Below are 14,445 nucleotides of genomic sequence, written 5' to 3'. Positions count from 1 at the left end.
GCGTCTCGAGCAATCACATCCGAGAACGGTCGCGACGGAGCCAATGAAAACCCAAAGTGTTTTTTCTTTTGCCCCGCCTTGCTCCTCTCATGTTGGCTCAGGCGTCGGGCCATCTATTTCTGTGCCAGGATTTAGTCACTTGAGGGGCGGGCGCCATGTTTGAACGGGGCCGATAGAGCAGGGGATGTCGTTAGGGGCAGGATTACGGCGGAGGGTCTGGAGCCTAGGCCTAGCTGGGGGGAAAGATGGTGGAGCCATCTCTCCAGTAGCCCAAAAAGACCCGGATGTGGGTGTCATGAGGAGAGGGTTTTATGAAATGGAGGGAGCCAGTGGCACAAGCGCCAGTCACAGAGGTGCCGCGTGACGTCACTCGGGGGTCTTGTGAGGGCCGCCTCTGACGCCAGGATGGCCAACCTTAAGGGCAGCAGACAGAGCCAACTTTGGGGGGGAGAATGGAGAAGGAGCTACCAAGAGCTCGAGGGTGAAAGCCTGAGGGTGAGGAGGGGCCTCTCTGGGGAAGGAGGGTCGAGGTGGCAGGCCACAAGGAAGGAAAGCGAACAAAGTGAATGGTCTGGAAACCATGCCCCATGAGGAGAGACTTAGGGAGGTGCCGATGTTTAGCCTAGAGAAGAGAAGGTTAAGAGCTGATATGATAGCTCTGTTTAAATACTTGAAGGGATGTCATACTGAGGAGGGAGCAAGTTTGTTTTCTGCTGCTCCAGAGACTAGGACCCGGAACAATGGATGCAAGCTGCAGGAAAAGAGATTCCACCTCAACATTAGGAGGAACTTCCTGACAGTAAGGGCTGTTCGATAGTGGAACAAACTCCCTTGGAGTGTAGTGGCGTCTCCTTCTTTGGAGGTCTTTAAGCAGAGGCTGGCTGGCCATCTGTCAGGGATGCTTTGATTTGGATTTCCTGCATGGCAGAATGGGGTTGGACTGGATGGCCCTTGCGGTCTCTTCCAACTCTATGATTCTAAGAAAGTAGGAAAGAAAGCCTGTGGCTCCATCCGCATTGCAGAAATAATCCATTTTCGTAGAATTGTAGGTGTTCTGTCACATGGGGGGACATTAAACAGTAATCAATTCATTCCAGATACTCTCTCCCTGGAATAAAAAGCAACAATGTGGGGCCTGAAGTCCTGTTGTCCCCAATAGTTGAGTGACATGCACATGCACACACTGCCATTGAGAACATTGGCTTGCCATCAGTGGACACTCAGATCTGCAGATGGCAAAAACACTGTATTTCATACCCTGCTCTTCAGCCAGAAAGGCTCTCAGGCTGGCTTGCTAATTGTTAATTTGACATTTCCCACAGGTTTACAATGTGAAAAGATATGAGTTTGACACAAAAGGAGAAGGGAATGGGAATAGGGAAGGGGATCAAGTCCAACAGATACTGCTGGTTTTTCCCTCCCTCTGTCCTTTCAGCTTCCTCTGGGCCAAGGCATGGTGGAGCTGTGCCTGCAGGTTCTTCTCTTCCCACAAGACCAGGAATTGCACCCTTAATCATCCTTGTGATGCAGTTTCTCTGGTTGTTGAGTCCTTCAAGTTGCTTTGACTTACAGCAACCCATCACAGGCTTTTCTTGGCATGTTTTGTTCAGAGAGGGTTTGTCTTTGCCTTCCTCTGAAGCTGAGAGAGTAATTTGCCCTGGAATGTTCCATAGCTGAACATTCAAACATTGGTCTCCTGAATCAGTCTGACACTCAGAATGACTATACCACACTGGCTCTGCATGAAGAGTTATACTAATTCACATACTGTTCAGAAGGTAAAATGTAGTAGTGCATTTCTTTATGCATTTTGTGAAGGCACACAGCAACAAAGCATTGACAGTGTTTTTAGTAAATACAACAGGTGCCTATACATGTGCATTAGCTGGCCAAAGACCATTAACCTGTCGAAGTCCATTGGACAAAAAATGTATTTGGAACCAAAATCTCTAATGTTTAATCATCTCAAATGTGTGCAATAGTTTGTTTGTTGTTGTTGTTGTGTTTCCAATTAATCTTTGACTTATGGTGATCCTAAGGAATAAGACACAATTACAGTCAGCCTTGCTATCCACAGGGATCTGTTCCAGACCCCGCGACAGATAGCAAAAAACGTGGATGTGCATGCACCCCATTTATTTACTTACTAGATTTGATTTAACATTAATAAAATGAAGACTATCATTAAAAGCAATACATAAATACACAATAAAAACCATATATCTTCCACAACTTACAGTTTACATGCGTACCGTATAACATATATCTCCACATTACATCACAAAATAACTTCTTAAATTCCTTCATGACATTATATTTCATTCCCTTCATTCCCTTTTTGCTCAATTGCCTTTTTATGTCATAGCCAATACTCTCCTCGCCACACTTACTTTCTTCTATACCAGTGTCTTTGTATTATTTTTCCATTAACATATAGTATTTTATAAAGTTCACCAGTCGTATAACAACTCATATGCTATTCCCTTCCATTCTTTTTTGTAAAATCTTTATCAAAGGTTCCCAATCTCTTCTATGTTTCTCCCATGATTTCCCTTTCAGCAAACAGGTAATCTTATCAATCTCAACATCATACAATAATTTATACAACCATTCTTTATTATCCGGGATTTCCTTCTTTTCCCACTTACCAGCATATACAATATGTGTCGCTAACAATGGCCATGTGCGCCCATTTAAAAAGCCAGGGCTTGCCATCTGCAGAAGCTCAGATACGTGGATGGCAAGTCCACAGTTGGTGCAGTCACACTGTATTTTTAACAGGCGTATATAGCAGCAGATCTTAACATTCATTTGGTTTCCCATAATGCTGTATACTACTGTTTCCCCTTTTGTGCTTCTTTGTTTTTGGTAAACACAACAGATTTCACACATCTGGAGGCCTTTGGTTGCTCCTTCTCAACTTCAGAAGTCCTATAACCAGATGTAATTTTATTATCAGGAAATGACACCACATATTTGTGTTTTAGGTGATATGTCGAGCAAGACTTCAACAGTGTCTGACACAGAAAGTGAATGGGATTTTTATTCTGCATGTTGGGAAGAAAATATTGTACATACCAACAAAGGTAATTGGATGGCATGAAACAGTATTTTGGTATTTCCATTACTTGTTCTAATTTATAACTCATATCAAATGAGTGCAAGCATGGTATGGTGGTTTGAACATTGGACTGTGACTCTTAAGGCCAGGATTTGAATTACTGCTCAGCCATGGAAGCCCACTGGGTGACCTTGAGCACATTGCAGTCTCTCAGCCTCAGAAGAAGGCAAAGGTAAACCCCTCTGAACAAATCTTGCCAAGAAAACTCTGTGATAGGTTTGCCTTAGGACTGCCATACATTGGGAATGACTTGAAGGCACATGATAACAATAATTCCTAATATATTTTAAAGTGGATTTTTTTTGCTTGCATTATAACAGTGGATTTTGTAAGCAAGTTTTTAGAAAATGAGTGGCCTATTTTATATATTTGGGAAAGTATGTTCTTGAGATGATGGTGGCATTTCTTCTTTTCCCTAGATTCACTTGATTCTGGTAGTGAAAGTGATTTCTGTCTTCGTTCAAATAGTCATCACAGTTTATCTGAAAAACGGAAAGGAGAAGTCATATTGGGGAAGGCAGTACTGATCTTGGAAAACAGTGAAACCAACTTTTCAGATTGTTGCAAACACTGTCCCCTGTTGCAAGCACAAAAAATTGATAACGCTGAAGAGTTTCAGGTGGAATTGTCACCAGAATCTGTACTGTGCATAAACTTTAAGGACTGTTATACAAGTGGTCATTCATCAAAAGTTTATTCATCTAAAATATCCCAATCCAAATGTGATGGATCTGGAGATGATTTCTATTTAAACCCTATAATCCCTCATGTGAATATTACTGAAAATTCAGTAACTGGAAAAACCTTTCATTCAGTAAAAGAAGCTGGATTTGATAAACTACGTCAGAAGCAGTCATCATTTCATTATTCTCCAAGTTCCAAGCATAACAAAGCTGTACAAGTTTCCTTTCCTTCTGGGGAAACAGAATCTGAAGGAGATTTTGTCAGTGAATGTTTCAAACAATCATCAGTACATGCTAACATAAACAAAACATCAATCAATAAACCTTCAGTATTTCACAGTGCTGAAAGTCAACTGGCAGACACCCATTTAGGCTATTCCAACAAGTCTTACAAAATTAACAGTCCCCAAACTACTGAGCAAATCTATTTCCCCACCTCTTCAGGAGAACTTGTAATTTCTCTTACTTTGGAAGCAGCTTATTCAGATCCAAATGCTTCATTAACAGGCAATATTATTTCTTCAGATGTTTGCGTGACAAAAGAAGATTCACAGAGGCATGATTTAGCCTTTAAATGTGAAGGCTCTCAACAAAACCAGCTGTTCAAGAAACTGTGTATTTCTATTGCCCCATGTCCTGTGCAAGTAGATACAGGAAAGCAGACACACACCACACCTTCTACAAAGCAGGTAGGATGTTCAGATATCCTAGATGCTGAAACTAGTGAGTTTTTAGCAGTTAATGTAGAATCATCTGAAGCTAGCCAGTCTCTAGCAGCTGATACAGAATCTGCTGAATCCAGATGTTCGGACTTTCATTTTAATCAAGGGTTATCTACACTGAAACTTTTGGCTCCCTGTTGGTTCTTTCCACCCACTAAACATACACATAAAAATCATTCTCCCCACTTCTGTGTGGTGTCATTTCCTGATAATAAAATTACATCTGGTTATAAGACTTCTGAAGTTGAGAAGGAGCAACCAAAGGCCTCCAGATGTGTGAAATCTGTTGTGTTTACCAAAAACAAAGAAGCACAAAAAGGTAAACAATTTAGAAGTAGACATCATATCTCCAAATTTCATCGGCCCAAGACTTTGAGCACTGAATCTATAAACAAAAATACTCAAAAGGCAGGTGAAATAAGTGAAGTTTGTTACAGGCCTCTAACACATGCTGCTAAGTGTTGCTGTAGCCCATTACTTGATTTTACTGTTGACCTGTTTTCTGCAGGAAAAGATTCTGAGAGGTGCCTAAGTGTTCATAGAGAGTCTCACAAACGAACCAGAGGTGGTAAAGTAATTCCTAGATTTTCCTCTCATCATCTTCTAGATCCTATAAATAATCTTGACAGGTTCCAATACATTTGTCCCGTAAAAAGAAAAAATAATTTGAAGATGCAGAACATACTGAACTATTGTTTAGGGTGGTCTGGACAGAACACACAGAAAACTTGTGAAGGGAACATTTGTCCCACCCCAAATAGTCCATGTTTGCCAGCTGATGGAAAGACTTCTATTGATCCAGTTCTCTCAAATTTGAGGAATAGTTCAGTGCCACTTTCTACTGCAGTGCCTCTTTCAAATGAGAGGAGGCGTTCTCCCTGTTTGCAAACTGTGAGGAGTCCTGCAGCATTATATCTTTGTCCAGAAGACCAGAGGCAGCCGTCAGGCACCTGTATACAAACTGACAGAGACACTTGGAGTTCTGGAACATCTTCTCCACATGGCAGATGTAATATTTCTCATTTTCCTTGTGAAAATATTGTTAAAGTAGAGCAGCCACAGAAGGAAAGAAATATGTTTACAAATACAGGTGTGGAAAGGTTTAATTGTGGAGCTAACCACGTGGCTTGTGGAGGTTCAGCCAGAAAGAAGCCCCCAGTTTGCCCATGTGGAAATATGCTACAGTGTGGCTTATTCCCTAATGGAGAGATTTCAGAATCAATTAACAAGAAAACTAGAGCAAGTCCTAATGGTCACCGGAGAGCCAATATATGTGAATCGGACAGGATAAGATCTCCTGTAGGAAGCTGCAACACAGAGGATGCCTGCTGTGGTAGCTGCCATCATGGTTTCCCACCCTGTTTTTACAACACATGTGAACAAGGAGCTTCAAGAAACCAGATCATTAAAGTAGCATCTTTCTTTGAGAATGGATTTCCCCCAAAGAACCTGAAAAATGACAGCATAGAGAAAATTAAAGCAGTGAAACCTAGTGAAAGAAAAAATGTCAGATTCCATACTGGGTCAGATACTTTACAAATGTACCCATCAGGCACACAACCTGCTTCACCCTTGAATGATGACTGTGAGACATCAAAACACTATCACTATGAATGCTCATGCTGCAGGACTGGTACTAAAGAGCATCTTGCCTCATCAAGAGAAGGACACTGCTTTGGTGCAGAACATAAAAGACTCAATGGCAGTCTGAACAGGGAGAGTATTTTTCTAGTGGATTGTGGTCAGGAGACTAGAAGCCAATGCAAATGTTCCCAAGAAATCCCTCTTTTCAGAACTGATTATACGGATATGTATAATGAAAAGAGACCTGCAGTTTCCACACAAAAGGAATCTGACTTTCAGGTTTGTATCAGTTCATGTGTACAGTATAGCCTATATTTGTGTGACTAACACAGTAATAATAGTAGATTGCTGATGGGGGGCAGCAGGGAGGAGCAGAAGTCTGCTCAGTATTGGATGTCAACCTTAAAATGGCACTCCTGTCCACGGTTATTCAGGATGTTCTAGAACCATTTGATATGCACATGTCGTGCAAAGATTTGATTTATGCATAGTTACTGTAATGTAAATGTGTTTTCCTCTTTGGTGTTCTTTCAGAAGAGGCATTTTTTTCTATTCAGTTTTTCTTTTGCAGAAAAGATTCCTTGCACTTGGATATATTTTTAATTTTAAAAGGGAGGATAAAACATTTATAATAAATTTAAAAGTACCGTATATACTCGACTATAAGTCAACCTCATGTATAAGTCAAGGGCAGCTTTGGGGGCCAAAATTATGGATTTTGATATGACCCAAGGATAAATCGAGGGTAAAACGTAGGGGAATATAACAAAGGATCTAAAGGATGAAGCAAAGGAAAACAATGCAAAAGAACTTGCAAAATTCCAGCAGGTTTAACTGTGCTCATACTAAAGGCTGGATGGATGCAAGAATAGAGGGAGTCAGTGCTTCCATGACAGATTACACTCTTTGCTTTCATGAGGGATGTCTCCTTTTTTAAATAACAGTTAAAGTACAGTACTTACATTGACCCTTGGATAAGTCAGCCCAGGTTTTTGAGGCCAATTTTTAGACTAACATTTCTAGATTTATACATGAGTATATACAGTAAATTAAAAAATTAAAATCAGGCAAACTTTAACTGAAAGTAAATTGTGTAACGATGGTATTGGCATTGTTATAGACATTATGCACTATACCAGCCTACCATAGAGATGGTGGCATTTTGAAAAACCATAAACTTGTAACTATATAATTAAAACATCTTACTTTCTGCCCCGCCTACATATTAAAAGCACTTTTGGTTAAAGCAAAAGAAATGCAAAGTTATACAGATACATTTAGCAATTGAGTCTGATTTGCTTTTTCTCAGTCCTTTTGGTCAGCTACAAATTGTTGAAAGACTTTGGTCATCTCTCATTTTTCCCTCTCAAAATTAGGATTCATCACGGATTAATGATGGCTGGAAAAGGCTTGATGGGAACCACAAATGCTGCCACAATAATGTTTGGTACAATCATTGACAATGAGAAGTGAGAAGCATGTTGAAATTTTCATGAATGTTGGTGCTTCCTTCACAAATGACATCAAAAAAATAAAGCACATCAAAAGACCACTTTTATGGACTTTTAGTGACAATCGCTCCTTATAATGAGAAAAAATGAAATGTTACTTTAAATTGACAGATTATAGATATTATCTAGCAGATGAAGATAAACTGTTTCCTCACAAAACAAAGGCAGCTCTGCAGCAAACAGTAAAAAGGGTGAAATTGCAATCCTGTTTCTGCTTACCTAGGAGTAAATACTATTGAATGTATTGTAGACATAATGAATTCTCTTCACATTTAATGCCAGAGTTGTAGAGGACATTACTCTGTTGGAACAAAACCGACACCAAGTGTGAGATTCATGAAATCCATCAGGTGCTTTGAGCTAGTCCTGTATATAGTTCAGAAGAATATACCCTTGTGTGTGCTGTGTGCCTTCAAGTTGTTTCCAACTTAGGACTACCCAAAGGTGAACCTATCTTGGGGTTTTCTTGACAATTTGTTCACAGGAGATTTGCCATTACCTTCCTCTGAGGCAGAGAGAGTGTGACTTGTCCAAGGTCACCCAGTGAGTTTCATGGCTGAGCAGGAATCGAACCCTGGTGTCCAGAGTTGTAGTCCAACACTTAAACCACTGTACCACGCTGGCTCCCACATCTCCATAAACAGAACAATTGGATAAAAAACAGTTACCTTATTGACTCACCAGCAAAATGCTGTAAAGTTTGGAAAGAGTCACTCCTTTCTGTCTTAAGTGCTCACTCTTTGTAGCCTGCTAATCTCTGTGTAAGAATCCTATGAATTTTCAGTAAGTAACAATGCCCAGCTCATGAAACTTTGATGTAGAAGTGTTGAATAGGTTTCTCTGCATGATCTTTCATAACCCACATGATGGCAGTATATTAAAACAGAATCTTCACCTCTTTGGCATCCTTGTTCTCTCCAGAGAACATGATTTCAATTTAATTTTATAAAACATTTTAGTTTCTTCTTTCAGTTGTATCTTAATTGAAACTAAAGAAGACAACAAATAACTCCAAAAGGATTTTTCCAAATGTAACAGCTGTTCCAACAGTGGAACAGACTGCCTTGGAGGGTGGTGGACTGTCCATCTTTGGGAGTCTTTAAGCAGAGGCTGGACACACATCTTTTTGAAGTGGTGTAATTGTGTATTTCTGCATGGCAAGGGGTTGGATTAGTTGGCTTTTGTCCCAACTCAAAGAATCTATCATTTTTAGAAATGTGCATTAGGACAAGAAATTTAAACTTCACATACTTGAGAAGGACATTATTGACCAAGCAAGGTATCTGGAATAGTGGCTGATGGCTGAGAGAAATTATGCAGTGTGCACTTTTTAAAAAATTAAGTGTCAAGTAGAACACTTACAGCATAAGGATCATTAGGAACCAAACCTAAAATGGACAGCATCTTAACGCTTTTATATACATTTTGTGATGCAAGTGCATCTGGAAACACAGTGTACAGTTCTGATCATCATGTTTTTTTAAAAAGGATTGGGCTGAAGAAGGTGCAGAAAAAGACAATAGAAATTATCAGAGGAAATTATCGCGCAAATTATGTTTTAGTGATTTTAATATGATTTTATAATGTTGATGTATGTATGTACAGTATTTTATTATTATTTTTATTATTGTAATTTTTTTATTGTTGTAACCCGCCTCAATCCATTGGAGAGGCAGGAAAAAAATAAAATTTACTACTACTACTACTACTACTACTACTACTATTATCTCTCCTATGTGAAATGTTAAAAAAATGTGACTTCTAGCCTAGAAGAAGATAATGTTAACAGTTAAAGGATTAGAGAAGCTGGAGAAAGATTGTTTTTTCTTTCTCTTTATAATACTAGAACCTATGTTCAGCCTAGTGTTCCTGTCACTAGTCCCAGCTTCTGCCAACCTAGCAGTTTGAAAGCATGTAAAAGTACAAGTAGATAAATAGGTACCACTTTGGCGGGAAGGTAACAGTTTCCTGTGCAGACATGCTGGCCACATGATGAAAGAGTGGCTGTACAGGCCAGTGATAAACTGGGCATTGGGGCAGAGTGGGGGCATGGCAACTGCACACTGCATGCCACGACTTCGCCCCCATGCTGGCATGATGCCACACACTCCACCGCATGGCAGGAGGCTTCACAATGCTCTTTTGGCACAGCATGTACACATGCTGCACCAAAGGAGCGCCGAAAAGCCATGGCACCCTTTCTGTGGCGCAAAAAGTAGCTGCTTATTGAGGTTCCTTTTTGCGTTGCAGAAAGGCCAGATCAGGCATGTGGTATACAGTTGCCACAGCCCCGATCTAGCTAGGAAGGGGGCGGCTCCCACAGCACCTTAGGGGCTGTCTGTCCAGCCCCAGAGTCTTCTTTGACAATGCTGGCTCTTTGGCTTAGTAACATAGAGATGACTCCCAGCCCCTACAGTCGTACACTACTAGACAATCTTGTCAAAGGGGAAATCTTTAACTTTTAGGATTAGCCCGTGAAGTGAAATTCAAACTAGATAAAAGGAAGAACTTCACACTGCCTAATTAAACTACAGACTTGTTTCCACAAGATGAAGTGGTTAAAATTTGGACAGCTTTAAAAGGTTGAGGCATATTCATGGGGTTGGACATATTCATGGGGTTGGAGTAAAGTCTACTAATCACTACCATTCGTGATAGCAATAAATGGGCTCTAGTAGAGGCAATACGCCTGTTGCTGAGGAACATGAATGAGAGGGTGCTATTGCACTATTGTCTGTCTTGTGGGCTTTGCAAGGGCATCTAGTGTGAAGTTAATGCCGGCCTTTGGCCTTATGTTTTTATTTGTGTACTGATGTCATAAAGAACTTTCTGCTATTAGGTCTATAGAACTTGGTTTCTCTGTATAAAGTACATAATGGAAATATTTGCTGGATAATATATAAACAGTTTGGTTCCTATTGATTTATAGTATTGTGAATAATAACTACAAGTCTAGAATTCAGTGCAAATGAAATAAATATTTTAGTCAGAATGCTGTTAGGGCACTCTGTTAGTAAAATAGTTGTGCAAGCAATTGTGTTTTCTCAGGGGTGGCATAAGTGGCCTCATGTGCAGCCAGCTTTCTAGCTTTCTCACACACTTTTGATTTGGGGGATGGTAATTGGTAAGTGGCAAAGCCACCTCTAAGTATTTCTTGCCTAAGAAAACCTTATAAAATGCATGGGGTTGCCTTGAAGACACATACACAGTACCCTCATTTTGGTCATTCTGACTTCTAGGGAGACTTCAGGCTTGATTAGTCTTAGGACCCATTTATTGATCATTTTGCGAGTCCATGTTATCTGTAAACCTCTCCCCCAGAACCACATTTCAAAAGAGTTGATTTTCTTCCTGTCAGCTTTCTTCACTGTCCAGGTTTCATTGGAAATGCAGTGGCATGGATGATCCTGACATTGGTATTCATCTTTACACTTACCTTGTCTAGTTTGTTTATAGCTGCCTTTCCAAGTCCTTCTTCTGATTTCTTGACTACAGTCTCCATTTTGTTTTATGATTAAGCAAAGGTATAGAAAATCTTTTGACTATTTCAGTGTCTTCATCATCAAATTTAAATTGATTTAAATCATCACTATTTTCTGCTCATAGTATGGTTTCATCTCCATATTTTAAATTGTTGATGCTCCTTCTTGCATTTTTATGCCTCCATCCTGTTTTTCATATGACATGCAAAGTGATCTTGCAACACCTTTGAGACTAACTGAAAGAAAAGTTGGTAGCATGAGCTTTCATAGACTTGAGCCTGCATGCATCTGCAGAAGTGGGCTCAAGTCTGAAAGCTCATGCTGCCAACTTTTTATCTTTCAGTTTGTCTCAAAGGTGCTACAAGAACCCTTTGCAAGCTGATTTTCCAAACTAATACAGCAATGTCTTTGAATTCCATATGACACATTCTGCATATAAATCAAACCAATAAGATAATAAAATGCAGCCTTGCCTGACCCTTTGCCAGCTCAAACCATTTTGTTTCTCTGTATTCTGTATTTACAGTGGCATCTTGTCCTGACTATAGGTTTTGCACCAGACTGATAAAATATTCTGGCATACATATATCCAGCTCTCTTCTATGCCAACATTCTTTGAAGATGCCAGCCACAAATGCTGGTGAAATGTCAGGAATTAACTCTTCTAGAACATGGCCACATAGTCTCAAAAACCCACAAAACAAAACCTATAAAACAGTTATGTTTTTACCTGAGAGAAATACCTCTCTAGGAATGCCCTGTCATGGCTCTTTTTTTCTTGGAAATTGTGCATTAATTTTGTTTTAGAAAATTCACTTAAATCTTTAGATGTCCATATACTTTTAAACTGCATCACTGCAGTCAGACAGCCAATGAAAATGAGCCTTGTGAGCCTTAATGGTGGCAAATATACTTGTACCCCAAGATTAGAATGATGAATACCAGACATCCCTCCTTCACTGGTACAAAGACCTTATCACTTTTGCAATATTTTGAATGCATATTCTATCATTGTCAACTTTTCCCAGACACTTAAGCCTAAAATCTACTGTTAGTCTCAGTTAGAGTAGGGCCAACGAGGTCCAAAACACACTGCAAAAATAATCAATTTGGAGACTGCTTTAACTGCCCTGGCTCAATGCTAGGGAATTTGGGAAGTGTAGATTTGTGAGATATTTAGCTCTGTTATCACAATAAACTACAATTCCCAGGATTCCGTAGACTGAGGGCAGTAAAAGCGACCACAAATTGGATTATTTCTGCAGTGTGTTTTTTACCTGGATCAAAGAAAATCGACATTCAACAACTGACTCAGTAGGATTGACCTACAGTGCTCTTTTGGCACAGCATGTACACATGCTGCACCAAAGGAGCGCCAAAATCTTTGAAAACTCCTGGAGAACAGGAGAAGTGCCAGCAGACTGGAGGAGGGCAAACGTTGTCCCCCATCTTCAAAAAGGGAAAAAAGAGAGGATCCCAACAATTATCGTCCAGTTAGTCTGACATCTATACCAGGAAAGATTCTAGAGCAGATCATTAAGCAGAGAGTCTATGAACATTTAGAAGGCAATTCCATAATCACAAAAGTCAACATGGGTTTCAAAGAAACAAGTCATGCCAGACAAATCTTATCTCTTTCTTTGATAAAATTACCAGCTTGGTAGATGAAGGGAATGCTGTGGATATTGTATATCTTGATTTCAGTAAGGCCTTTGACAAGGTTTCCCATGACATTCTTGCAAACAAGCTTGTAAAATGTGGGCTAGACAAAGTAACTGTTACATGGATTTGTAATTGGTTGACCGGCCAAACCCAAAGGGTGCTCAACAATGGCTCCTTTTCATCCTGGAGAGAAGTGACCAGTGGGGTCCCACAGGGCTCTGTCCTGGGCCCAGTGTTATTCAACATCTTTATCAATGCCCAGGAGGTCTGGAAGTCCTACCCCTTCCGGCCTCCCCAACCAATCCTTCTGCCCCAATGCCCTGGTGCCGACCAATGGGACTGCAAGCCGGGAGTTGTAGCTCCATCCCTGGACCTGAAGTGCCATTTCTACAGACCCAGCAGCCAATCTGGTCCCCTGCGGCTTGTTCTGTAGCTACAGGGGGATGGCTGGGGCAAGGAGGATCAGCCCCGCATAATCCCTCTTCCCCAGCAACCAGGCTGGTCCCAGCAAGTCAGGTGTCCTCATTAATTAAACAATAACAGAATTGCCTTATATTTTAACCATTTGTTTTACAGTAGCCATTAAAAAAAAAATCTAAACTCAGTACAATACAGGCTAGTAACTTGTTTCACATAAAGGCTCTTAGCACTGTAATAGTTTTAAGCACAATTTTTTAATTCAATATTAGCTCAACTGTCGGCTTTACTGTTTGTGAATCTTGTTGATTTGTTGCGAGAAGTTTCACTGATGGGTGATAGTGGCTGCAGACTGTTCCTATGTCCAAAGAAATGTTCTTAATCCACATAATCTTCATGGAAGCTGTAAATGGATTGAAAGTCTATAAATAGGCTTGGCTATATCCTTATTAAGTTGACATGGAGACCTCTGATATGCTACCTCAAGGGGTGGGCAGAACAGACAAAGAGATATTGTTGAGTGAGTATGTAAAGATAACAAGCCATTTAGAGAACCAGACTGGGTGCCTAGCATTGTTTGTAAAACTAAATCTAGTTGGCTTGTTACAGTGGATGAGACTATTTAGAAAGAGGAAGAAAATTGATCTATACGTCCCTTTTGTAGTGCTACATGAAAGCAAAGAACACACAAAATTGTGAGATCCTGATGTAGTATTGAAGCACATGAAAAATAAGCATCTAGGTATACAAAAGTATAATTTGTTAGGCCACTTACTAGAAGTGTATGACAAAAACCTGTATTCAAATGCTATGTTACAAAGTGGCTCTAGCAGAGTATTTGGAAATCACAGTGTTTTCCTCTGCTTAAAGCAGTTAAACCAATAATTTCTATTATTTCTTTCTGTGTAGATAAAGATAATAATAACTGGGTGTTGCAAAAGGGTTTTTCTTAAAAAACAGAGGAAGCTGTACTCCCCCCCAACGTTGTTGTTAGTATTAGCTTTACTTATACTCTACTTTTTCCTCAAAGCTGAGATTCAAGGCAGCTATTATATTTTGTTTTGTTTTAAATTAGTGCTTTTTAAAACAAAAAAAAACAGGATAGCTTCTTTTAAAAATTGTTTTAATTGTTGTTATTTGCTACATTTTGTTTTAATCTATGACTTTGGATCCCATAAATAAAGGTTAATAATAATAATATGGTGAACATCTGCGTTTCCATTTTTTGTAATTACTCTCTTTAAAGAACTAGATTTATATCTG

General features: G+C 39.8%; 1 protein-coding gene across 2 annotated transcripts; it reads left to right on the top strand.

The window, feature by feature from the left end:
- Positions 1-156: 156 nt before the first annotated feature.
- On the top strand, positions 157-9,175 carry LOC149315801 (uncharacterized). Of its 2 annotated transcripts, XM_089518545.1 has the most exons (4): positions 157-495; positions 2,988-3,086; positions 3,541-6,389; positions 7,487-9,175. In XM_089518545.1, the coding sequence occupies exons 2-4, from the start codon at positions 2,993-2,995 to the stop codon at positions 7,568-7,570; spliced, it is 3,027 nt and encodes a 1,008-aa protein (XP_089374671.1). In that variant the 5' UTR covers positions 157-495; positions 2,988-2,992; the 3' UTR covers positions 7,571-9,175. The 2 variants fall into 2 exon arrangements, with proteins under 2 accessions (XP_089374671.1, XP_089374670.1); XM_089518544.1 differs by lacking the exon at positions 157-495 and having other exon boundaries at positions 2,834-3,086.
- The last annotated feature ends 5,270 nt before the right edge of the window (positions 9,176-14,445 follow it).

This window comes from Sceloporus occidentalis, unplaced genomic scaffold (assembly GCF_023333645.1).
Source record: "Sceloporus occidentalis isolate IW3139 unplaced genomic scaffold, rSceOcc1.0.p SCAF_3, whole genome shotgun sequence".
Taxonomy (NCBI): Eukaryota; Metazoa; Chordata; class Lepidosauria; order Squamata; family Phrynosomatidae; genus Sceloporus; species Sceloporus occidentalis.
Note: the sequence above shows the minus strand (reverse complement) of the source record. Positions and strands in the feature narration are given on the sequence as shown.